This window comes from Triticum urartu, chromosome 3A, assembly GCF_056163025.1.
Source record: "Triticum urartu cultivar PI428250 chromosome 3A, HENAU_Tu73, whole genome shotgun sequence".
Taxonomy (NCBI): domain Eukaryota; kingdom Viridiplantae; phylum Streptophyta; class Magnoliopsida; order Poales; family Poaceae; genus Triticum; species Triticum urartu.
In genome coordinates, this window is record NC_141875.1 from 124,396,524 (window position 1) to 124,422,242 (window position 25,719).

At 41.6% G+C, this 25,719-nt stretch overlaps 1 protein-coding gene across 1 annotated transcript; it reads right to left on the reverse strand.

Annotated features, from left to right (window-relative positions):
* Nucleotides 1-8,470: 8,470 nt before the first annotated feature.
* LOC125548145 (uncharacterized) lies at nt 8,471-9,770 on the reverse strand. Its single transcript, XM_048711821.2, has one exon. The coding sequence runs from the start codon at nt 9,425-9,427 to the stop codon at nt 8,771-8,773; it is 657 nt and encodes a 218-aa protein (XP_048567778.1). The 5' UTR covers nt 9,428-9,770; the 3' UTR covers nt 8,471-8,770.
* Nucleotides 9,771-25,719: the final 15,949 nt, after the last annotated feature.

The window sequence follows — 25,719 nt, forward strand, 5'->3', positions numbered from 1 at the left end:
TTGTGGCCTGCTGGGCCGAAGCCCGGGGGCAGGGGGGTTCTCCTTTTCTTTTCTTCTTTTTTTTGGTTTTGTTTTCTGTTTTTTTTTGTGTTTTCTTTCTCTTATTTATTTTATGTTCTGTTTTATTTCATTTTCAATCATTTAGACATTCTATAAAATATGTTTGCTGCACTATAATTACCTATGCCATTTTGGCACAGCCCGAACATTTTAGTTTAATATTTTGAAAACTTTTATAATTTAACTTTATTTTAATGTTTGAATTTGACTCGATTTTGGACTAACGGTAGATTATCAATAGTAACCGGGGTGACGTGGCATGATTATCGTTGGATTACTGTAGCTTGATTACCCGGGCGTTACACATGGTCAGCTACCGCCATATCCAGCTGAACTCTGGATTATGTATCTCCTTCCACTTACTTTTGAAAGTTACATTGCTTCCCTAAATAGCCAATATCGCTGAGTCCATAGACACCCAGAGCATCCCTAGATCCATCAATATGAGCTTGGCTTCTCTAGCCAACCCCTTCGTGCTCAGACAATTAAGGCCTTCATTAAAATCATTGATAGCTAGCCATGGGCGAACCAAAACTGGCAATGGACCATGGGGTATCCCAAGTTTTATATCTCTTTGGAACCTATGCTTCCCCATAGATAGACGGTAGTCTCCATGATTTCGGTACAACCTCCTTCACCAATGCATCAACATGGTACCTCGAGTAACCCAAAATCTCAAGGTTTATAGACTGACTCCAGAAAATTACAATACCTCTGCTCCTCCTTGAGCTTGCTATAACATAATAAGACTTGTCAAAACCAAACGACGCTAAACTCTCGGCCTATGCTTTATCTAATTGAGTTTCAACAAGGCATAACATGGTCGGGGCATATTTGTTCATGAGTTCGCGAACTTCTCAGACTATTGCATGGTTTCCCAATCCATGGCAGTTCCAGCATAACAGATTCATCCTCACTAGGCACCGACAAGCCTAATATTTTTGCCGCCACCCTTGAAACCCTAGTCCGAAGGAGCGATTAGACTGTGGAGAAACCTAATCCCAAGATCCTTCCAATGGATCATCAAGGCCTGAAACGGTGCGGAGATCGTCCCTAAATCTGCCAGAGTAGAACCACGGCGAGACACATCGGGGTGGGGAAAGACAATCAATATTGGAGGTCGTCGATGAGAGAAAGAAAACCCTATCAGGAGGGAATGTTCTCCAGCCCGACGGTGGCGGATTGCGCCCCTCGTCGCCATAAAACTGAGCGGATCGTCTCATTCATACGAGAATTAAGCAGGCTTTTTGAAATGTTGCATGGACAATGTTCTATTGACTGCGTCTAGGGCAATCGCGCACCCTACCCTCCTCGTTGTTTATTGGTCTGTAGATCCGATACTAGAGCCTAATCTGTGCTTTGCCGCGTTGTTTCTCGTTCATAAGTTAATTTTTTTGGACTATTGTAGTTAGAGGTGAACACTTTTACACCAAAAATCAAAGAACCAAGCAGAATTGAGTTGGTAGATATTTCTGGTTTATTCGGTTTATGGTGTTCAGTTTGATGTTTCCATCGCTAGTTATTTGTGTTTGCGTGTATCGTTGGTTTTTATACTATTAGACCATATAGTCGAAATGGATCTCCATTTGCTCTAGCTTCCCTATTTTGTTCGCACATGTAGATGTACTATCACAAGGCGTACCTATAATCTCCAAAAGATGATCATGTTGGCTTGGCTATCCTCCAGCGCCTGATCTTTCTGTCCTGTCTCTCCCCAATGCTAGCATGACATGAGTCTTCCATCACAAATCTATCACTCTTGGAGCTCGACGGGGAAGACGGAGAAAGCGGCTACTCGGTCGCTCGCCATAGAACCAGCTAGCTGGCACGACCTCTTCACAAACACATGAAGCAAAAAACCAGTTCGCCCCTCTCCCGGCAGCGAAATAACCCACAAATGCAATGCATCGAAGGACGATCAAATGCGTAAGGCTAGGACGCTCGCTTTGACTAGTTGTTCAGCCCCCTTGTTTGGTCTCGATCCATATGGAGAACTGAAGGAAAAATAAAAAGGAAGGAAAACTAAAAAGGTAAAGAGGATATTTAAAATGTTTCAAAAATAAAAATATTTATGATTTTTCAAGAACATTGTAAAAAATTGTGAATTTAAAAATATTCATGAATTTAGAAAATGTTCATGAATTTCAAAAAATATTACAAATTAAAAATTATTCAAGTATTTTAAGAAGTTTTATGGATTTAGAAAATGTTCTTGAATTTCAACATAAGTCTTCTAAATTTCAGAAATGTTCATGAATTTTAAAATAGTCACAAAGTTAGAAGGAGCACCAAAAATTTACCTCAATGCACCTCTAAATTAGTACTTTGAGAGATGGCTTTGCCTCTAAAAATTTACTTTGATGGTAGGGCTCTATTCCTGTGAGCTTACGTTGAGTCCATCCACCAATGTTTTGCCCCACATCCCAAGTACTGCTTGAGCTCAGTTGCCAACACAAGCAAAAATAACTAAACATCAAATATCTAAAACAACGACAAGTAATATGGATCGAAGGAATTAATTATTTTAGTTGGGGCGTGCCAGGGCCAGGATCAAGTGAAATGTCTAGCCTACACACAAAGCCTCACCTGTGAGGTCTGGTTTTATAGCTGTCCTTCCCGTGGTACTAAACATAACCTAGTCCGAGCTTTTCCGTCGTCTCCCTGATGCCACCCAATGCCATAATTTCGGCCCAAATTGATAGTCTGTAGCAGGCCTTATCAGGTTACAACATGGGCTTCATTGTTCCTTTTCCGGTTCTCCTACACTAACAGAGAGAATCCACTCAACAACAAAATTGGAGCTTCCAGGCTCCTATTCCGTACGATCTTAATAACTCAAAAGATACTTCCTTCATAAAGAAATATAGAATCTAAACCCTTTTATATTTCTTTACAAAGAGAGTATATTTTAATAACTTTCATCTAAATGAGACTTAGTTGTCTCTCATCTAACTATCTGGCCGACGGATCTAGCTCAAAAGAAAACAAAACTGACCGGCGGATACATGTGCATGATACGTATTTTTGTGCGCTCGCATTTGTAGACTCACAGTTTCTTTGTTGACTGTTGTTTTGCCTTTTCTTTTCTGTATCAACCATTTCCATGTGTTTGCCGACTCGACTGTGTGCCACTTTTCTATCAATTTAGGTGCTAGGCTTGTGTAATGGCCTTCCTTATTCGGTTTTTAGTTTTTTCGTGTGTTTTTATATGCATTTTATGAACGTGTTTGTTAAAACAATCATGTTGATGCTCATTAAAGTAGTGGCAGGGCCAAAAATATTTATCTCAATGATAACTATTTTTTAACTCCTTCCTCGATATACAACTCGACTTTCATTTCCTAGTTGCAAGTCCAAACCATGATACGCAACTTGGGTTCGAACTATTTTTTGTCCCAATTGCAAGTTCATCTTTGGTGCGCAACTAGTGAGACCCAACCCTCTTTTGTCTAAACTGTAATTCCACCCTCGAATGCAACCGAGCACATCATTTTTTTCCTAGTTACAAGTCCACCCTTGACACATAACTAGGGTAGATTTATTTTTGTTCCAGTTGCGACTTCATCCCTGACGCGCAATTGAGTGCCTTTTTTCAGTTGCAACTTCATCCCCGACATGCAATTGGGCTCGTATTTTTCTTTGTTCTAGTTGCAAATTCACCTCGATAAGCAACTAGGGCATGATCCATCTTTTGTCCCAGATGCAAGTCCACCTTTGGCATGCAACTGGGGACCGACCATTTTTGTCCTAGTTGCAACTTCTCCTCCAACATGCAACTGGAATAGCCTTTTTTATAGTTGCAAGTCCACCCTCGATGCACAACCACAGTCTCACCCATGGTTTTGTCCCGGTTGGAAGTCCACACTTCGACACGCAACTCGGTCCCGTCCCATTTCTTTGTCCCAATTACAACTCAACCACCGACATCCAATTGGGGCCCATCCTTTTTTGTCATAGTTGCAAGTACACCCTCGATATGCAACTGGGACCGTGACCAATTTTGCCATAGTTGCAACTTCACCCTAATAGGCAATCGGTGGCCTGGCTCATTTTGTCCCAGTTCCAACTCCACCCTTGACATGCAACAGGGGTCTGATCCATTTTTTCTAATTGCAAGTCCACTCTCAAGACGCAACTTGGCTGATCCATTTTTGTCCTAGTTACAAGTCCACTCTTGACATGCAACTGAGGAGAGGGGTGACCCTTTATCCTTAGTTCAACTCCACCCAAACTTGCAACTAGGCCCACTTTCTTTGTCCTAGTTACAAGTCCACTCTCGATGCGCAATATCAAGTGTTGTGATTCGACTGCACCTACACGGCCCCCAATGCGACTACAAATGGCGACAGGGGGGGCGGGGGGGGCGTCGACCAGTTGCATGTCCAGCAATTTTTATTTTTTTCATTTTTCTTTATCGTTATTTTGTTCCCAATTTTTTGAAAAAAAATCATGAACCCTTTTAAAAAAATTCTGTATTTTTTTTGTTAACTCGTGACTTTCTTCAAATTTGTGATGTAAAAATTCATAAACTTTTTCCAAATTCATAGAATTCATTTCAAATTTCTAAACATTTTCAAATTCATGAATGTGTATCCAAATTCCTGCATAATATTAATTTCATCACATTTTTTATCGACAATTTTTTCGATTCTTTAATATCTTTAAAATTCATGGAATTTATCAACATTCTTTCATATTCATGAACAATCTTTAATTTACTAACACTATTTAGATTTATGAACTTTTTTTAATTCACAGACATATTTTAAATCAACAAACATTTTATAAATACAAGTTGAACATTTCGTGAACAATGAATAAACATTTTGTAACGTTGAACAGTTTCTTTAAATGCACAATGAACATTACCTACGATGACCATTAAATTTGTCATTTTTAGTTTTACATATGTTATTAAGTTTTACGAACATTTAAAAAAATGTCAACATTTTTCTATTTCATGATCATTTTTTCTAGTTGATGAATATTTTTATAAGCTGCAAACATTACTTTTAGTTGTACGAAACATCTTTTGTAGTCTTGCACACAACAACAACGTTTGGTATGCTTATTTGTAGGACATCAATCTGCAATGTGCTATCAAAAGAATACAATGTTGCAGTTCTGATGAAGAAATAACGGCGAATCAACTTGTGGTTGAATGGTTAGAGAGACAGTGGTATCCCAGCCCACCAGGGTTTAAGTCCTGGTGCTCGCATTATTCCTGGATTTATTTCAGTATTTTCGGCGATGCGCTTTCAGTGGAAGGTGACGTTTCCGTCGACGACGAGGTGTCTACGGTTACTTCGTAAATGTCAAAATGATATGCCGGCTCAGTCACTCGAAGATGTTCATAGGGGTAGGATGTGCGTCTGTGCGTTCATAGGGATGAGTTTATGTATGTATGTATGTATGTATGTATGTATGTATGAGCATTTGTGTCTGTAATGTGCTCAAAAAACCGTAGAGCTAAAAGAAAACCATATTTTTTTTGAGACGTAAAAGAAAACCACGTATGCAGTGCTACTGATCAAGTCCTAGGGAGATGGCCCAATTGGTGTGAACTGTGAAGTTAAAAAAACACAACGACAACAGGGACAACCGAAAAGCTACACGGCAATAACCAAAATCCTACACCTACGTGACGTAACCGGAAATTTCTATTTGCCGCTCTTTGCGGCAAGTAAGTAGTCGAGGGAACGCGTTAGGATGGGCTGGCCCGTTCAAACGTTAAAGCGAATCCGGTTTTGGGAACCTTCTAGTGATTCCCAGCAAGTTTTTTCTGGTTTTGGAAACCTTCTAGGAGGTTCCTGAACCAGTTTTTTTATTTCCCCTTTTTACCTTTTTGTTTCTTTTCTTTTCTTTTACTGTTTCTTTTTCTTTTTCGTTTTAATTTTCTCTTTTCTTTTCTTTTCTTTGCTCTTTGTTTTTTCCGTTTTCATGTTTCTTTTGTTTGAGAATTTCAAATGTTTATTCGGAATTTTATGACATGTTCTCCTTTTCAAAATTTTCTCCTAATTTCAAAAAATGTTTCCATTTTCAAATTTTGTTCACAATTTCAAAAAAATCGTGTTTCAAAAAGTCTTTCAGGATTTTCAAAAAATGTTCTTGTTTTAAAATTTTGTTGACAATTTAAAAAAATGTTCCTGTTTTATAAAATGTTCAGTAATTTCAAAAAATGTTCTTTTTTTGAATTTTTGTTATGTTCATGTTTTTATAAAATGTTCAGGAATTTCTAATTGTTTTTCCCTTTTTCACAATATGTTCAGAATGTCATTCATTAAATGTTCATGTTTCAGAAAATGTACAGGAATTTCAAAAATGTTTTCATTTCCAAAATTTGTTCTCAATTTCAGAAATATGTTCGTGTTTCAAAAAATGTTCAGAAATTTTAGAAATGTTTATTTATTTTCAAAAAATTCACAATATCAGAAAATATTCAATTTTTCCAAAATTGTTCATGTTTTAGAAAACTGTTAGGTTTTAAAAAATGTTCTTGTTTTTTCTAAATTTGGATTACAAAAATTGTTCACATTTTTCAGAAAAAAAAGCTTGGAATATCAAAAAAATATTTGTGGTATTTCAAATTGTTTGAAATTATCAATAAATGCTTCTAAAATGTTTTTTCCCAAAATCTCAACCCTGCTGTCTATTGTTAAAGTATTTGGCGCTTTAATGTCCGACAACAACTTTGTGGTGGAGTGGCTTGGTGATCGTGGTCTGTGGTTTTGTGTGAGGATTGAATCCTAGCGTAGGTTATTTGTTTTCTGGGGTTTTTTTTACGTTGATGTACTTTCGCTCGATGGGCCGGCCCAGTCCTGCGTCGCCCTTGTGTGTCGAGGTCTTGTTTTGACGAAAAATGCGTCACCTAGGAGGTCCCGACGTAACCTTCCAACTAATCCACTCACGCCCCCACCCGCGTGAATTTCAGGTGGGTGGGCCTGTTACTTCCCCTAACCCCAATCATAATCCTTCACGTCGGTTTTTTTACTTAAACTAGCAAATATACCCGTGCATTGCAACAGTAAAAAAAACTATTAGATTATGCAGGTGTGGTAGACATAAAAAAAGTCTAAATCAAATGCTAGGATGAGATAAGGACTTTTAAAATGTCATTTCACAAACTATGTCTGAGTGATGTCATGACAAGATAAGGGACATTTAAAAAGTCATTTCAAAAATTCAAAATGTCATGGTCTCGTCATGACTTGATTTCCTAAGGCGCCACAACGAAATATTTTCTGGCTAAGCAAATTGCATTGATGGAACCTGCATGAGATAAACTGATGAATGATGTGGCTCGCCTTGATCTAGCGTAGCAGTGTTTATCATAATTAGTATTGTGGTACCAGAATAAAGGAAAAATAGAAATTCAGTCATTTCTATATAGCTTATAAAAACTAACCCATAGAAAGTCGTGTCAATTTTTTGGGGCTCAGCATTGTACAGGAGATGGAAACATTTTTTTTACCCGATGTGAGGGACTAAATAAAACCATAAAACAACCTCTACATATCCCTAATAAAACCTGTACGTTAGCAATGGTTCATTTTTTTCATTATTTACGAATATGTTTTAGTTTTTGTGTAAATTTTTGAAAATTCTCAAATATGTTTTGAATACTTGATATTTAAAAAAATCATGAACATTTTTCATTTCACGATCATTTATTTGAAATCGTGTTTTTTAATAATATGCGAACGATTTTTTAAAATCATGATCATTTTATGATATTCCGAATGTTATTTGAATCCACAAACAGTTTATTATTTCTCAATATTTTTTAAAAAACTCACAATTTTTTGAAATTTGGTTCTTTTGAAAATCCCGAATTAATTTGAAGAAGGAAAAACTAAAATAAAAATGAGAAAGTAAAAATCAAAAAGCGAAATAGGTAACAAGGGTGCTACGACCTGCAAATGGGCCGGCTGATTACAGCGTGCGGGAGGAGGAGGCGCACTTGCTGAGAGAAGGAGAAAAAAAAGGAGAGAAAGGGGGTAGGAACCAGGATTAAACCTGGGTCTCCCATCAAGAGGGTGGAGGTCCTATCCATTGCGCTCCTCGGGTGCTTATGTTATGTGAGTGTATCAGTATATAAAAACAGCGGAACCCGACCAGTATTTTGAGATAAAAACGAACCATTTTTCCTCCCTTACGGATGACACGGTGGGTAATTTATGGCAACTTCGGGGCAATTACTGTGACGTACCGTCTAGAAAATGATGCAATGATGTCAGAAGCTTATCGCTTTTGGATGATCGTGCTATTTAAGTCGGTCAACTAGCTCGTCACGAGGCAAGATGAGACCGGGTGTGAAAAACTTAAGTATGAGCAATTTTCGGTGTGTTTTGACATCCCAGCTGGCCCAAGACGGACGGGATGATCGTCGTGATTGGCCCTGCATATAATAGATGTTTTAAAAATAACATATATAATTGTAAATGGTAAAATTTGAGACCGGTCCGGTCAATATCTGTGGGCACGCCCGCGGACATTTGTGGACTCAAATTTGCAACCTGATGCTCTTACAAAAACTTTACATACTTACTATACTAGTATGTGATGAAGGAACAATCAGTCTGTAGTTCTACATAGAGTAGTATGTTACACTGTACACTTGTTTCCGGTTCCCCTCGAGGCTGGATGCCTGGATGCCTGGATTATATAGCTAGGCAAAGGGAGATGCCGATTGACTACCTGCCGCCGATGCTTACCCGCGCACGTCTCTCTGGGTATCCGTGAAGCCACCTTGTACGGTCACTATCAAGGTTCCTCCTGCACCAAGCAACGTCGGTTGCGGCGGCTCCGTGCCCGACGACGACGACTGCGCAGCCGCCTCCGCCTTGCCGTCCCCCCGGCCCTGGGACAGCTCCGCCTCCGTCCGGCAGAGAGGGCACGTCGTCCTGGTGCGCAGCCATGCGTCGACGCACTCCACGTGGAATACGTGCCCACAGTTCGGCAGCTGCCGCACCGCGTCTCCGTCCGCGAGCTCCGACAGGCACACGGCGCAGTCGGCCCCAGCGGCGCTGGTGGAGCCGGCCTCCTTCCGGTGCACGGTGACCGGCAGCGCGGAGAGCGCGGACGCGTCCAGCCCGTGCCGCCGGCTGCCGATCCTTCCGAACGAGTTGATGGACCGGAAGATGCCAGCGGCCAGGCCGCCGCTGCCGCGGCCTCCGCCTCGGCCAGAGCGATACACCAGCACGTACAGCAGGACGCGCATGACGACGATGGCGACGGTGAGCCCGAAGAGGACGAAGACGACGGTGAGCGCGACGCGCCCAGTGAAGCTGTCGTTCAGCTGCCGCTCGTACGGATCCCCGGCGCCTTCCGGCGTGGCCGGCGCGCCAGCCATGGTGCTCCCTGACATGGCACTGATCGACAAGCTTAGCAGGACTCCCAGACTGAAAAAAGAGATGGAAGAAAGAGAAGAAGGCAATGTCAGGTTTAGCAGCACTCAACTGCATGTGTGTTCTCTCACAGCTTAATTAGCTTGGGCAAGAGAAGACGCTGCTCGGTTCAACGAGTGGTGTCATTGTCACGTATACAATAGAATTACGAGGCACTTTCAAAAAAAAAAAAAGAATTACGAGGCTGACAATCCTCAAAAAAAAAGAATTACGAGGCGATCACACGCATATTGCTCATTGGTCATGGTCAGGTACTCAGGTCTGGGAGATGTGGGCTTGATCAGCGTGGTTTGAGTACGTTTACCTGAGCTTTCGGTCCACAGAAGACTTTTCTGTCGTGTAAATTTGTAATAGGAAGTGTACAGGCGAAGGCAAGACGAAACTTCGAGGAACTGAACGACCAAGATAAAAACGTTGACTTTGCAAACCCGACCAAAGAACCAATATGTGATTTCGAGGATCACCGGAAATCCTGAAATAAATCCAGGAATAATGCGAGCACCAGGATTTGAACCCTGGTGGGTTGGAGATACCACTGTCCACCTAACCATCTCAACCACAGGTTGGTTCGCCAATATGTGATTTGTTGGTTATAGGAGAACAGTGGTATCCCTAGTTCACCCGTGGTTGGATGCTTAAGACTTGACACTAGTGCTCTCGTATTTTTCTGAATTTATTTCAAGGCATTCAACGATGTGCGTTCAGTGGAAATAGACATTTCCGACAACTACAAAAGCGTGTTTGACGATTTTTTTTTAATATTAAGATGATGTGCCGGCTTAATCTCTTGAAAGTGCTCATATGGGTAGGTATGAGCATCTGCGTAACCAAAAAAATGTTTTTTTTAATGTTTTGATGTTGCTCATCACGTCTGCCACACATACTAGACCCAAGAACTTTAAACACACATAAATTTCTTGAAGACCATTCGGGTTTGAGTGTGAAAATTTCTGCAAATGGAATAAAGCTGAGCATGGAAATTTCTTCAAATCAAACAGAGCCGGAACGATGCAGCGAAACGACTGCCACGACAAGAAGTGATAATCCTACATCCACGTAAAGCTATGAACCCCTCTTACGTAAACTTCCAAGAAAAAAGTCACATGTGGCAAGAATCATAGGGTATTTATTCCAAGGTTATAAAATTACAATCTTCAGCGACTAGCTCACTGACACACAAAGGAGGGTGGTTTAGCCAGCACGTAGTGCTATCCCCATTCCGTCCAAATGTTGCTAAACAATGTGCAACTCTATTCTGAAAGCGATAAATTTTTACTGGAACAGGCATAGTTGGAACTTCCATGGGCTGGGCTGGGCGTAACACAACACAAGCGGGAACTCAAGCACCAGGGCTATATATCACCCGTTGCAAGGCAAGTTATGTCTCGCCTCTGTCGGGCGCTCTAATAGCCCGGCCCTTTACTGTACCATGTTTTTTTGTGTTCCTTTTTCGCCCTTGGTTTTTATTTTGTTTTTTCTTTGGGTTTTCTTATTGCGTTTTTATTTATTATTTTTTTATTTCTTTCTTTGGTTTTCTTCGGGGTTTTTGTTTCAACACATGTCTACATTTTTCATATGCATCGTACAATTTTCTTTTTGTCATACACATTGACTTTTTAAAAACAATACTTGTTAACATTTAAAAAAATATGCATGGTGTCTAATTTTTCATACCCTTTGCATATTTTTTCTATGCATATAAAACTTTTTCTATACACATTGAACATTTACGAAGTACTCCCTCTGTTTCAAAATATAAGTCTTTCTAGAGGTTCCAATAGGTGACTACATACGGAGCAAAATGAGTGAATCTACACTAAAGTATGTCTACATACATCTGTATATTGTAGGCCATTTGAAATATTTAAAAAGACTTCTATTTCGGAACGGAGGGAGTACATGACTAACATTCTACAAAAACATGTTTGAACCTTTTTCAAACACATGTTAAACATTTTCCAAGTACACATGGCATCATTTTTTGTATGATAAAAAACATTTTTTGGAACTATGCAAGATTTTTTTACATGTACAAACATCTGTATGAAAAATGTCATGAACACATTTTTGAAACAAGTGAACAGTTTTTAAAATGTAACATACATTTTTTTGGAATGTATGTGACATGTTTGAATTACAATAAAGTTTTATAATGTATAGCATTTTCTTAAATGTCATATGCATTTTATTTTTGCAAGTCATCATATTTTTTAAATGTCACAAACATTTCTTGTACACATGATTACCATTTTCCGCATACATGATTAAGAGTTTCTACTTTTTTGCGAAAATGGTCCAGATCTATTATCAAAGTTCGGCGGAACTACAAAGCATCTCGAATATAATAAAAAATACACCAAGATTCCAAGACCCCCAAACAACTAATACTGCTGCCAGAACAAGCCGCTGATGTGTTGTTGTCCTTGCTCCCCTATGGGAGCCGACTTGACCTGGTCGATGACAACCGGAAAGTCTTCGTGCACGTGCCCATAAGGACCGGCGCCTCAGAACCACAGTCGATGCCGTTGAACCCCTGCATTGATCAGAAACACCTGACACCAAATCTCGCCACAAAGACGAGAAACCCTAACCTCACTGTCCTAAAGAGACGGTAGGGATCTACTCCCTCCGTCCCAAAATATAAGAACAATTTTAACACTAGCATAGTATCAACAATGTTCTTATATTTTGGGACAGAGGGAGTATGTTGGAGCTCCATCGACTACGTCCACACAGACATACTCAAGGAGAATCGGAGCCCGAAAGACAAACACGAAGAACTAGTGCCGCCATCTGCCTGAGCACCACATTGCGAGGACTAAAAAACCCTAACCTAAATTATTAACCGGAGCGGTGGCACCGGAATTCCCCTCCCGGCCGCTGGCTACCAAAGTGGCAGGGATAGGGGAGGCGAATACACGGACTCTCCGATGAAGTTTGGAGAGAAGAGTTTTCCCTAGTCACCTAGGGTTACGGAAGGAAAACGAGCCCCTGAGATGGATCAAAAAGTTGAAGGATTGTTCCTGTTTATCTTTATTGCTTCACAATTTACATTTTCTACTATTTTTCATTCACATTATTTATTTTCCATATACATTAGAGACATTTTTCATACATATTTAATATTTTTCAAATGCATGATTAACGGTTTTTTAAAAATTAGGTGAAGTATTTTTTATGATATATATATTTAGAATATTTCAAAATATAAATAATAGACAAAACGTAATTTTTCTTACGAAAACGTGAATAAAAATCAAAAGAGAAAAAACATGTGTGATGTCAGCACGACGATGCCACACTGTTGCTGGGTCGTCCCAGTACCAGCTCCCTGCACACTGTTGGAAATATGAGCAATTTACCAAATTATTTTATTAACAGAAATACTAGATAAAGCATGACTAATATAGAAGAGATAAAACAAGTCATGCGTTCTGACAGAGAAAAGGTAAATAGCTTCTGCATATATGAACCGTAGCCTATCATATCTAAAGCAGACAGTATAGCAAGTACATATATGAAGTAGAACCTAACATGTGTAGGACAAGGACTAGAACAAGGAACTGCGGCAAAACCTTTAACAGGAAAGACAAGAACACGTACGGGACAGCAGCAGCAGAAGCGCTGGACTTGGGGTCGGTGTCCTCGCTTGGCATGTCGTCGAGGAGGCCGTGGACGTCGGGGAAGAAGTCGTCGTCGGGGAAGTAGTCATCGGCGACCGGATCGTCCGTGATGAAGCAGCCAGTAGTCGCGCTGAGCGCTCCCCAAAAACCTTATCACCCTTCTCCCGTACAAGACTCAAAAGGTGCGGTTTCGGAGGCCTACTGTCCCGACCTGCGGTGCACGCCGCAAGCCGGGATGGGGAAGATCGTAGCAGCAGCGCAATGCTTAGGAACTTTCTTTGTGGCGAGAGGAGGGGGATCTTCTGGTGTGTCTCTCTGGAGAGGAGCGACCTCTCTTATATAGGCACAGGAGAAGGACGTGAAGAGGCTGCGGCGGGAGCTGAAGCAACGAAGGGAGACGAAGCGAATAGGCAGCGGCCGAAGAGGCGCGCCGTTCGAATTCAGTGTCCACTACAGAAAAACGTTTCAACTCCCACGTGACCTTTCGTATACCCGTCGTGCGTGGCAAAAATTTAGACATCGGCTCGGCTCATTCCTGCAACCCGCGTCGCGTCGCGTCGTGACGAGGCGTGGCGTGGCGTGGCGAGGCGGGCGGCGGAGGAGGAGCGCGCATGGATGTCACTCTTGTTCTCATGCTCATACATGTGGGGAAAGAACCTCCCTTATAAAAAGGTCCAACTCCCTCTAAACTAGCAATGTGGGACTAAACTTTGTTCCACCTCTTTCCTTGCACAAATGGGCTGCGTGGGCCTCTAGGATTTATTAGGAATTTCTGAAAATGCTATTGGGCTAGGCCCAAAATAGACAAAATTCCAGCAATCCCCCACCAGATCCCAGAGGCACACAAAAATTTGCCTTTGGTTCCAAAACACTGTTTTATATACCGGTACTGAAGTGGAGACTGTTAAGTTGAACTTCCACCTAGAACTCTATGCTACACTAGTAAGCAACTTGAACAGTGGACTGGGCCTTGAACTGCAAGTTTTCTGCGAATCTAGCTTCACATAAAGCCTTGACCGATACGTGGCTACCGTGGGTCTTCCCCGCGGGTGGAGCTTATGCGTCATACTCCGTGACCTTTCATGAGTTTACTAGAGAGAACCCTACTCTCATAGATTGCGACGTTTAACAATCAGACTCATATAGGTGTGTTCTTCAAAAGATGTTCTGCAGGATAACATCTCTACTTAAATAAGCCACTTAGAACACATTAAGATATACATCAACCTGCCATGCAGATAAGGAGAGTATTGCATCTTCATGGAGTGGTATTGTGAATAGTAAGGATACTCTCCTCTCAGTTGACCAACAGCTTGTCTTCCACATCTAATTCACGTGATCTCCGATCACAAAGAATAGGTTACCACTGTGAACAACTCATATTGTGGGTCTCATACCCATCTCCCTCAATGCATTATCTATCACATTACGTGATAGACCCTTAGTAAAAGGATCTGCCAGATTTTTAGACGTTTGGATATAATCCAATGCAATAACTCCGGAGTCTTTCATTTTTCTGACAGACTTTAACCTTCTTTGAACGTGTCTTGATGACTTCATGTTATCCTTTGAGCTGCTTACTTTTGTGATCACAGTTTGATTGTCGCAGTTCATAAGGATACGCGGTACAGGTTTCTCAACAACCGGTAAGTCATTCAAGAGCCGACGAAGCCAATCTGCTTCGACCATAGCTGTATCTAGTGCTGTGAGTTCTTCTTCCATTGTTGACCTCGTTAAGATGGTCTGCTTGCAAGACTTCCAAGAAACAGCGCCACCTCCATGAGTGAATACATAACCGCTCGTGGCCTTTATCTCATCAGCATCTGAGATCCAGTTTGAGTCACTATATCCTTCAAAAACCTTTGGATGCCCGGTGTAGTGAATTCCATAATTTGCAGTGCCTTTCAAATAACGCAAAACTCTCTCTAGACCTTTCCAATGCACATCTCCTGGTTTTGAAACAAACCGACTCAGTTTGCTAACAGCAAAAAAGATGTCAGGTCTTGTAGCACTGGCTAAGTACATAAGTGAGCCAATAATCTGAGAATACTTCAATTGGTCTCTAGCAATTCTTCGATTCTTTCGAAGCAACACACTAGCATCATATGGTGTTGGAGAGGGCTTGCAGTCACTATAGCCAAAGCGACTCAAGATCTTTTCCACATAGTGAGATTGAAGCAATGTAATCCCACCATCATCGTCTCTCAACAACTTGATGTTCAGAATGACATCAGCCACTCCTAAATCCTTCATCTCAAAACAGCGAGATAGGAAATCCTTGACCTCCTTAATAACATTCAGATTGGTTCCGAAAATTAGTATGTCATCAACATACAAGCACAGGATAACTCCCTCGCCCCCACCATGGCGATAGTACACACATTTGTTAGCTTCGTTCACAACAAAGTCTGCAGCTGTTAAAGTTCTTTCAAACTTCTCATGCCACTGTTTGGGTGATTGCTTAAGGCCGTACAAAGACTTCAGCAACTTGCACACTTTCCCTTCCTGACCATCTAGTACAAACCCATCTGGTTGTTCCATATAAATTTCCTTGTCCAACTCTCCATTTAGGAAAGCAGTCTTAACATCCATTTGATGAACGAGAAGACCATGCGAGGCAGCTAGTGAAAGTAGAACTCAAATAGTGGTCAGTCGAGCCACAGGTGAGTAAGTATCAAAAAAGTCTTCACCTTCCTTTTGGGTATAACCCTTAGCCACAAGCCGAGCCTTGTACTTTTCAATAGTACCATCAGGCCTAAGCTTCTTCTTGAATACCCATTTGCATTCTATAGGTTTGCACCCATAAGGACGATCAGTTATCTCCCAAGTTTCATTTGCCAAGATGGAATCCATCTCGCTACGAACCGCTTCCTTCCAGTAGTCAGCATCTTCAGATGCATAGGCCTCTGAAATAGAACTGGGAGTGTCATTTATGAGGTACACAAGAAATCATCACCAAAGGACTTTGCAGTCCTCTGTCTCTTACTCCTAATAGGAACTTCATTGTTCTCCTCCACAGGACTTTCAAAGTGTTCCATCGAAATTGTGGGTTCGATAATTGTAACTGGTTCCTGATTCGATGAACTAGGCATCTCCTGATTAGATGAGGTAGCCATATCCTTCATGGGAAAGATATCTTCAAAGAAAGTCGCATCATTCGACTCCATGATCGTACCAACATGCATGTCAGGTACCTCAAATTTTACAACCAAGAATCTATAGCCAATGCTATGAAAAGCATATCCCAGGAAAACACAATCCACGGTCTTTGGTCCAAACTTCCGCTTCTTTGAAATTGGTGCATTGACTTTCGCCAAACAACCCCATGTTCATAGATAAGAGAGTTTTAACCTTTTCTTCTCCCATTCCTCGAATGGAGTTATCTCTTTGTTCTTTGTGGGGACTCGGTTCAGGACATGACATGTTGTCAATATCGCCTCCCCCCACCATGCCTTGGAGAGACCCGATGTATCTAACATGGCGTTAACCAAATCAGTTAGAGTACGGTTCTTTCTTTCGGCCATCCCATTTGACTGAGGTGAGTAGGGAGGAGTCCTCTCATGGATTATACCATGTTCCGCACAAAAAGAATCAAACTCATTGGAAAAATACTCTCCACCACGGTCGGACCTAAGCCTCTTGATTTTTCGATCAAGTTGGTTTTCCACTTCAGCTTTGTAGATCTTGAAAAAGTTCAAAGCCTCATCCTTAGATTTCAGAAGATACACACGACAGTATCTAGTGGAGTCATCAATTAACGTCATGAAATATTTCTTTCCACCTTTTGTCAACACACCATTCATTTCACATAGATCTGAATGTATGAGCTCTAGTGGTGTAAGATTTCTTATTTCCGCAGTCGTGTGAGACTTACGAGGTTGCTTAGCTTGCACACACACTTGACACTTAGATCCCTTGACGGTGGTGAAACTAGAGATTAAGTTCAACTTCGCTAGTCGTGACATGCAACCAAAGTTAACATGACAAAGACGTGAATGCCACACATTGGATTCACTATTGTTGCAAATATCGTTAACAACTTTATTGCAAACGTCTGATAAGGATAAACGAAACAAGCCTCCTGACTCATAGCCTTTACCAACAAAGGTTCCATACTTGGATATTACAAATTTATTCGACTCAAAGACAAGCTTGTAGCCATCTCTACACAGAAGAGATCCGCTAACAAGATTTTTATTAACGGAGGGGGCATAATGCACGTTCTTCAGCCGCACGATCTTCCCCGAAGTAAACTTTAGATCGACCGTGCCAACACCACGAACAGAAGCACTTGAACCGTTGCCCATCAGCACGGTTGAAGTCCCTGCGGTCTGATAAGACGAAAACATGGAAATATCACCGCATACATGCACATTAGCACCCGTGTCAATCAACCAGTCAGGAGAATGATTGTAACATCCCAAATTTTCAATTTGGAATGTTATACATTAGAGCATCATGCATATCATATTTTATTTTGCATTTTGGTTGACCCTAGAAATTCTACGCAACTCAATGACCCACGGAGAGAGTTGGGGATTTCGTTATTTTCATATTTGAGTTTTCTCAAATTTTAAGAATAGGATCATTTGATTTTATTTATTTTATCATCAATTATTTCTAATACAAAAATATGAGAGAGGGAATAAAATGACTTTCCCAAAATAAAGAAATATTGAGGATTTAATAATAAAATCAAATAAGATTTTATTTCGGAGTTTTTCGGTGTTTTATTTGAATTTAGGAAAAAAGTGCGTTTTTCAAAATTGCATTTAGGGCCCAAGTAAATGTTCACCTTGTGCGGCTTGATTTTAAAAGCCCGTGAAAATTTATTTCGGAATTTTTGGAGTCCGTTTATTATTTCTTTTTATTTTTCTTCCGAGCGGAATAATTAAAAAAACGAACCGACTTAACGGGCCGTGTCCAACCTGGACACCGACCGGGAGGCCTTTATAAGCCGAGGCCCGGCCCCGGGGGAAACCCTAAAGCGCCCTAAGCCGCCGCCGCCCTAAGAAGCCGCTGCCGCCGCCGCCGGATCTCGCCGCCGAGGTTCGTCGCGCCTCGTTTTCTGTGCTGAAAAAAAAGAGAGAAAAAGAGAAAAAAAAGTTGGCGTTCGTCGGTTTTCTTTTTCTCGGATTAAATCCGCGATTTTTCTGATCGCGATTCCTGATCCGATTTTCGTTTTAGTTTAACTTTTCACTCGTTTATCGGAATCAGGCGATTCAAGCGCCTAGGGATTCGTCTCGAAATCCTCTACCCGTTTAACCAACTTAAACAAGATTTTGCTACTGTAAAATTTGCCCTAGATCCAGATTACTAGAACGAAATTGTTTTCTTTCGCCGTTTGATTTTCATTGCTTCGTTCGATTTGATTCTTTTTGCCAACCGGAGTTCTTAAGTTGGACCTTCTGTTTAGATCTCTTATTTGAGTTTTACCTGTGCATTAGATGAGTACTTATTGTATGCTTGTTTGTTTGTCTGCGATAGAATAACCGGAGTGCGCCGCCTGTTACTTCGAATCGTTAGGTTTCGCGGATCATCAGCAAGGCAAGTAACACTTTGATCATACCTTTTCTACTACCCAGTTTTATTGCATTAGACCAATCCTCACACATTGCATGATTAGGATCTAATTAAGTTGTGGGATGGGAAGTAGATGAGGTAGTACCTATTACCTGTTATTATCAAACCTTTGGGAGTTACTTCTACGTTTGCTTATTTATGCCATGCTATGCTAGTAGACGTGGATTGGGTGAGTGATATCCATGACAGATGTGAGTTTGTTAATTAATGGTTTATCTAAGGTGGCAACTTAAACACATATCTGGGTGGATTGAGGCACCTGGGTATTCCAGGACTTGCCTGCTTTCTTTTGGACCGCCACCCAAGCTCAAAAGGATCTTGAGACTATTCATACTAGAAACTTTCGTGTGCAGCCACAAGCTATTATGGGCTCTAACATAGTTGACTAAGTTGTGCGAACTCTTACAGTGGTAGACTAGAAGATGTAGGGGATGTAGGTGGTACGGTCTACCCGATCGTAAGGTGCTAGCGCTTCTGAAAGACTATGTCTCGGTCATCCGTCTTCTCAAACACCATGTAGTGCGAGAAACCAAACGGAGGAGATCGAGTCTTGTGGGGAAAAGTGTGCAAACCTCTGCAGAGTGTAATAAACTAATCATGATTAGCCATGTCTCTGGTTATGGACATCTTGAGTATCTAGTACCTGGATTTTCATGTGAATCTCAACATGTTACTCTAAAATTATTTTTTGTTGGGTTATGTTTAATGATGGTGCTTAATTGGGATTGAGAATGCTGTGAACCATTCTCAATGTTTAACAACCACCATGATAGTAATTAAATTTTATTCCTTTGAAGTAGGGAAAATTGGCTTTACGCAAAACTGTAACCATAGAGCTTTCCACCAGCCAAATATGCATATAGTATAGCTGTTTCATTCCATTACTCTCTATGTGTTACCTTGCCATCATATTCCATGTGCTGACCCGTTTCGGGCTGCAACGTTAATGTTGCAGATTTTTCAGACGATGATTAAGGAGTTTTTAGGTCGTGGTTCTATACTCAGTGATGCCGTTGGAGTTGATGGACTCAGTTATCTTCTAAGCCTTCCGCTGTTATCGTTATTAGATGGCCTTAAGCCATACTTATTGTAATAAGTTCTCTTTTGAGACACTCGATGTAATAAGTGTGTGATTGCTACTTTGTTATAAATCCTCCGAGTACCGTGTGGTGTCAGCATTACTGATCCAGGGATGACACCGGAGCACAGAGATCAGACTGTTTGAGGTCTGGTCGCTACAGAGATGGTATCAGAGCACACACTGACTGTAGGACACGACCACTAAGCACAAGACCTAGATCACTATTCACTCTCTTCTCTTTTGACCTCTCTTCTTCTCTACTCTTTAGGATGGCGGATACAAGGAACAAGTTCACACAACCGGATGAAGATACACCCTTTGGACGACACTTGAAGGAAGTCACTAGATACCTGAACATAGGAGTACCAAGCTTCACGGGAACCTACAACGCCACTTACCTGAAGAAGAGCGCTGGATGATTCAAGTTCAAGTTCCAGGAAGGACGTTCATGCCAGTCACTGAGCCCATAGAGTTTTCTTTTGATGCACCAACTTGGAGTCTAGGAAAGAGCATGGCAGCTCACATCGCCATGGGACGCATTGGAGAAGTCTACCGCAAGGATCTCAAGAATACTATCTACCAGATTTGTGGGCGCCGAGATGAACACTGGGAGATGATCAGCACCAGGAAGGATAGATCAATTGCAGCTTTTATACAGGAATTAAACCAACACATTCGACGACAGAAGAACCAGATGTGCGCCGACATGATAGATCTGAAGAAGGCAAAGACTAGAATCAAGGAATTGGAGGAAGAACTCAAGGCTACATGTGAAGATTATGAAGAAGAAATTGAAGTATTGGTGGAGAAGAATGACGACCTAATCAAGAAGATTGGAATATTTATGGGAGGCCGTACGCCAGTAGATGAAGACGAAGAACCCAAGGAAATTAGCCCGGAAGACTACATCATCATCGACAGCACCGACTCGGAAGCGGATAGTAGCGATGATGACTATGTTGATGAAGCTGGAGCAGATATCATGGAGTCAACGACCGTAGAATATTTCTAGTAGACCACCTCATCAGTAGTAGTAGTCCACCATGTAAATATAGTAGTCCGAGCACTTTTGCGATAGTTAGATCGATTGTATGCCCTTGTTTGATTGATTGAAGTGAATTGTTTGCTTTTGCCTCATGTGCATATGGGTAGTGTTTTCTCTTTAGACCCCATCTATTCTTATATCTCATCTTTTCTAAACCCTTAGATGCCTCCGAGACGTGACCCCGGATTTTCCTTTCCACCGGAGCTCACCCAGTTGATCCAGCAGCAGAACACGTTGATGCAGTTGCTAGTCCAGAATCAGAATCAGGGGAACAACAACAAAAACCCACCACCACCACCACCTGTTGACCACTTAGCCCGTTTTCTTAGGCTGAATCCGCCGGTGTTTTCCAGTAGCACCGAGCCGATAGTAGCAGATGATTGGCTCCGCAAGACAGCTAGGGAGTTGACCACAGCAGGATGCACATATGCGGAGAAGGTGAAGTTTGCCGCACATCAGCTAGAAGGACCCGCAACATCATGGTGGGGGAATTTCACAGCCACTTTCCCTGTAGACACTGTCACATGGGACCAGTTTCAGTAAGCTTTTCGTACTGCACACGTTTTAGCAGGAGCTATGGCCATGAAGAAGCGTGAGTTTCGCAACTTGCGCCAAGGAGGAAGGACAGTTGGCCAGTATGTGGAGGAATTTAGTAAGCTAGCACGTTATGCCCCAGATGACGTCGCTACGGATGCAGCTAAGCAGGAGAAGTTTCTGGAAGAACTGAATGATGAGTTGAGCATGCAGTTGATGGTAGCAACCTTCAACAACTACCAGGAGTTGGTAGATCGTGCTCTTATGATTGAAGGGAAGCAATAGAAAATTGGGAATCGCAAGAGGAAGTATGGACAAGGAAAGTACAATTCAGGAGCTCAGCAGAAGCCACGTTTTATCCCTAGACCGGGAGGACATTTTCAGCATACCCATGGAGGAGGTAGCTCGCACAATCACAATGGCACCAAGAATGGTAATGGCAATGGAGGAAGAAATGGCCAGAACCGCACCAACCTCTCAACCCCAGTCAAGAAGGACTTGAGCCAAGTCACTTGCTTTAAGTGTTCAAAGACAGGACATTATGCAAATGAATGTCCTGAATTGCAAAACGAAAATAGCAATGGAAGTTCTGGGAAGAAGCCGAACCCTTTTAACAGGGGACAGGTGAACCACGTTAGCGTGGAGGAGGTTGAAGCCCAGCCCGATGCAGTAATAGGTAAGTTTTTGGTTAAGTCATTTACTGCACTCGTTCTTTTTGATACTGGTGCATCGCATTCATACATCTCAAGGGGATTTATGGATAAGTATAACCTACCAACCCAAGCCCTTAGGTCACCCATGTTAGTAACCTCGCCCGGAGCAGAGTATGTGGCTAGTCTATGGTGTGATCGGTTACCATTAAGGATTGGTAACTATGTTTTTCCCTCATACCTAATAGTATTGGAATCTCAAGGATTGGATGTGATATTAGGCATGGATCGGTTATCAAAGTATGAAGGGAATATTGAATGTGCTAGTAAGTCAATTTTGCTTACCACACTAGAAGGGAGAAGGATCAAGTATGTATCCCGACATGTGCCAAAGAGGACTCAAGTAAATTGCCTAACAGGAGTTGTGCAGGAGGAAGTACCAGTGGTAAGGGATTTCCCTGATGTATTTCCAGAGGAGTTGCCAGGCATGCCACCAGATAGAGATATTGAGTTTTTGATTGAGCTATTGCCAGGCACAGGGCCAATATCAAAGAGATCATATAGGATGCCAGCAAAGGATTTGGTGGAAATTAAGAAGCAGATTAAGGAGTTACTGGATAAGGGATATATTCGCCCAAGTTCTTCGCCTTGGGGATCGCCAGTACTTCTGGTGGAGAAGAAAGATGGATCGTTAAGGATGGTTGTTGATTATCGAGGATTGAATGAAGTAACGATCAAGAACAAGTACCCACTACCGATGATCAACGATCTGTTCGATCGATTGCAAGGAGCTAAGGTATTTTTCAAGATCGATCTGCGATCAGGATACCACTAGTTGAAGATTTGAGAATAGGATATTCCGAAGATAGCTTTTACCACCAGGTATGGGTTGTATGAATATACCGTTATGTCATTTGGTTTGACTAACGCACCTGCCTATTTTATGAACATGATGAACAAAGTGTTTATGGAGTTTTTGGATAAGTTCATCGTGGTGTTCATTGATGATATCCTGGTTTACTCGAAGAATGAAGAGGAGCATAAGGAGCATTTGCGTTTGGTACTTGAGAAGCTTAGAGAACATCAATTATATGCCAAGTTCAGCAAATGTGAGTTTTGGTTGAAGGAAGTAGGATTCCTCGGACATGTTATATCTGGAGAAGGTATAGCAGTAGATCCCGCTAAAGTTGAAACCGTGACCAAGTGGGAAGCCCCAACAACAGTTGGAGAGATCCGGAGTTTTCTTGGACTCGCAGGATACTACCGGAGGTTTATTGAGAATTTCTCAAAGATTGCGAAGCCTATGACTGAGTTGTTGAAGAAGAATACCAAGTTCATATGGACAGAGGAGTGTGAGGCTAGTTTCCAGGAGTTGAAGAAACGCTTAGTTACCTCACCAGTATTGATCTTGCCAGACCAGGCCAAGGATTATGAGGTGTATTGCGACGCTTCACGTCGAGGACTTGGAGCAGTGCTTATGCAGGAAGGGAGAGTTGTTTCATATGCCTCAAGACAACTGAAGCCTCATGAGTTGAATTATGCCACGCATGATTTGGAGTTAGCAGCCGTAGTGCATGCATTGAAGACATGGGGACATTTTCTCATTGGAAATCATTGTGAGGTGTACACGGATCATAAGAGTTTGAAGTACATTTTCACCCAGAAGGAGTTAAATCTCAGACAAAGGAGATGGTTGGAGCTTATCAAGGATTTTGATATGAAATTGCATTATCATCCCGGAAAGGCTAATGTAGTAGCAAACGCATTAAGACGCAAGAGCCATGTCAATACATTAATGACGGGAGAAATACCCAAGGAGTTAGCAGAAAATCTTCATGAACTATGTTTGGAAATAGTTCCGAGAGGCTATGTAGCAGCATTGGAGATTCAGTCAACTTTGATGGATAGAATCAGAGAAGCTCAGAAAACTGACAAAGAGATTGCCGCTATAAAGGAGAAACTAAGCAAAGGAAAAGCTAAAGGATTTCATGAGGATGAGCACGACACCCTATGGTTTGAAGACCGTGTTTACGTGCCCAATGACCCGGAGATCAGGAAGTTGGTTTTGCAAGAGGCACACGACTCACCGTATTCAATTCACCCAGGAAATACCAAGATGTATTTGGATTTGAAGGATATTTTCTGGTGGACCGGAATGAAGAAGGATATTGCGGAGTATGTAGCAGTTTGTGATGTATGCTAGAGAGTAAAGGCAGAGCATCAGAAGCCAGCAGGATTGTTACAACCATTGCCGATACCCGAATGGAAGTGGGATAAGCTAGGCATGGATTTTATCACGTGATTACCCAGGACTCGTTCAGGCTATGACTCGATTTGGGTTGTAGTTGATCGATTGACGAAAGTAGCTCATTTAATCCCAGTAAAGACCACTTACACTAGTGCTAAGTTGGCAAGGATATACATGACCAGAATAGTATGTCTGCATGGAGTTCCGAGGAGTATCGTATCAGATAGAGGAACCCAGTTTACCTCAAAGTTCTGGAAGCAGTTGCACGAAACTTTGGGAACCAGGCTAGAATTCAGTACAGCTTTTCATCCACAGACAGATGGACAGACCGAGAGAGTCAATCAGATTTTGGAGGATATGCTGAGAGCTTGTGCGCTAGATTACGGATCTAGTTGGGACGATAATTTTCCATATGCAGAGTTCTCTTACAACAACAGTTATCAAACCAGTTTAAAGATGGCCCCTTTCGAAGCTTTATACGGAACGAGGTGCAGGACACCGTTGTCATGGGACGAAGTTGGAGACCGCCAGTTGTTTGGACCTGACTTGATTAAAGAGTCTGAACAGAAGGTGAAGTTGATTCGCGATAGGCTCAAGGTAGCCCAGTCCAGACAGAAGAGTTATGCAGATTCTAAATGCAAGGAGACAATTTACGAAGTCGGAGATAGAGCTTATCTTCGAGTATCTCCACCTCAAGAAACAAAGCGTTTTGGAGTTAAAGGGAAGTTAGCGCCACGATTTGTAGGACCATATCGAGTTTTGGAGCGTATGGGAGGAGTGGCCTACAAGTTGGAATTGCCCGAAGGATTGTCAGGAGTTCATGATGTGTTCCACGTTTCCCAGTTGAAGAAGTGTCACGCGGAGATGGCTGACATACCGTTGAGAGACACAGTGCCTTTGGAAACTATTCAGTTGGATAATGATTTGACCTACGAGGAGAAACCAGTCAAGATTCTCGAGATTGCCAACCGAGTTACCCGCAGCAAGGTTATCAAATTTTGCAAGGTTCAGTGGAGCCACCACACAGAGGATGAAGCCACCTGGGAGCGAGAGGAAGATTTGCTCAAAGACCACCCTCACCTATTTTCTAGCCAACCCGAATCTCGACGGCGATATTCATCTTAAGGGGGGTAGGTTTGTAACATCCTAAATTTTCAATTTGGAATGTTATACATTAGAGCATCAGGCATATCATATTTTATTTTGCATTTTGGTTGATCCTAGAAATTCTACGCAACTCAATGACCCACGGAGAGAGTTGGGGATTTCGTTATTTTCATATTTGAGTTTTCTCAAATTTTGAGAATAGGATCATTTGATTTGATTTATTTTATCATCAATTATTTCTAATACAAAAATATGAGAGACGGAATAAAATGACTTTCCCAAAATAAAGAAAATATTGAGGATTTAATAATAAAATCAAATAAGATTTTATTTCGGAGTTTTTCGGTGTTTTATTTGAATTTAGGAAAAAAGTGCGTTTTT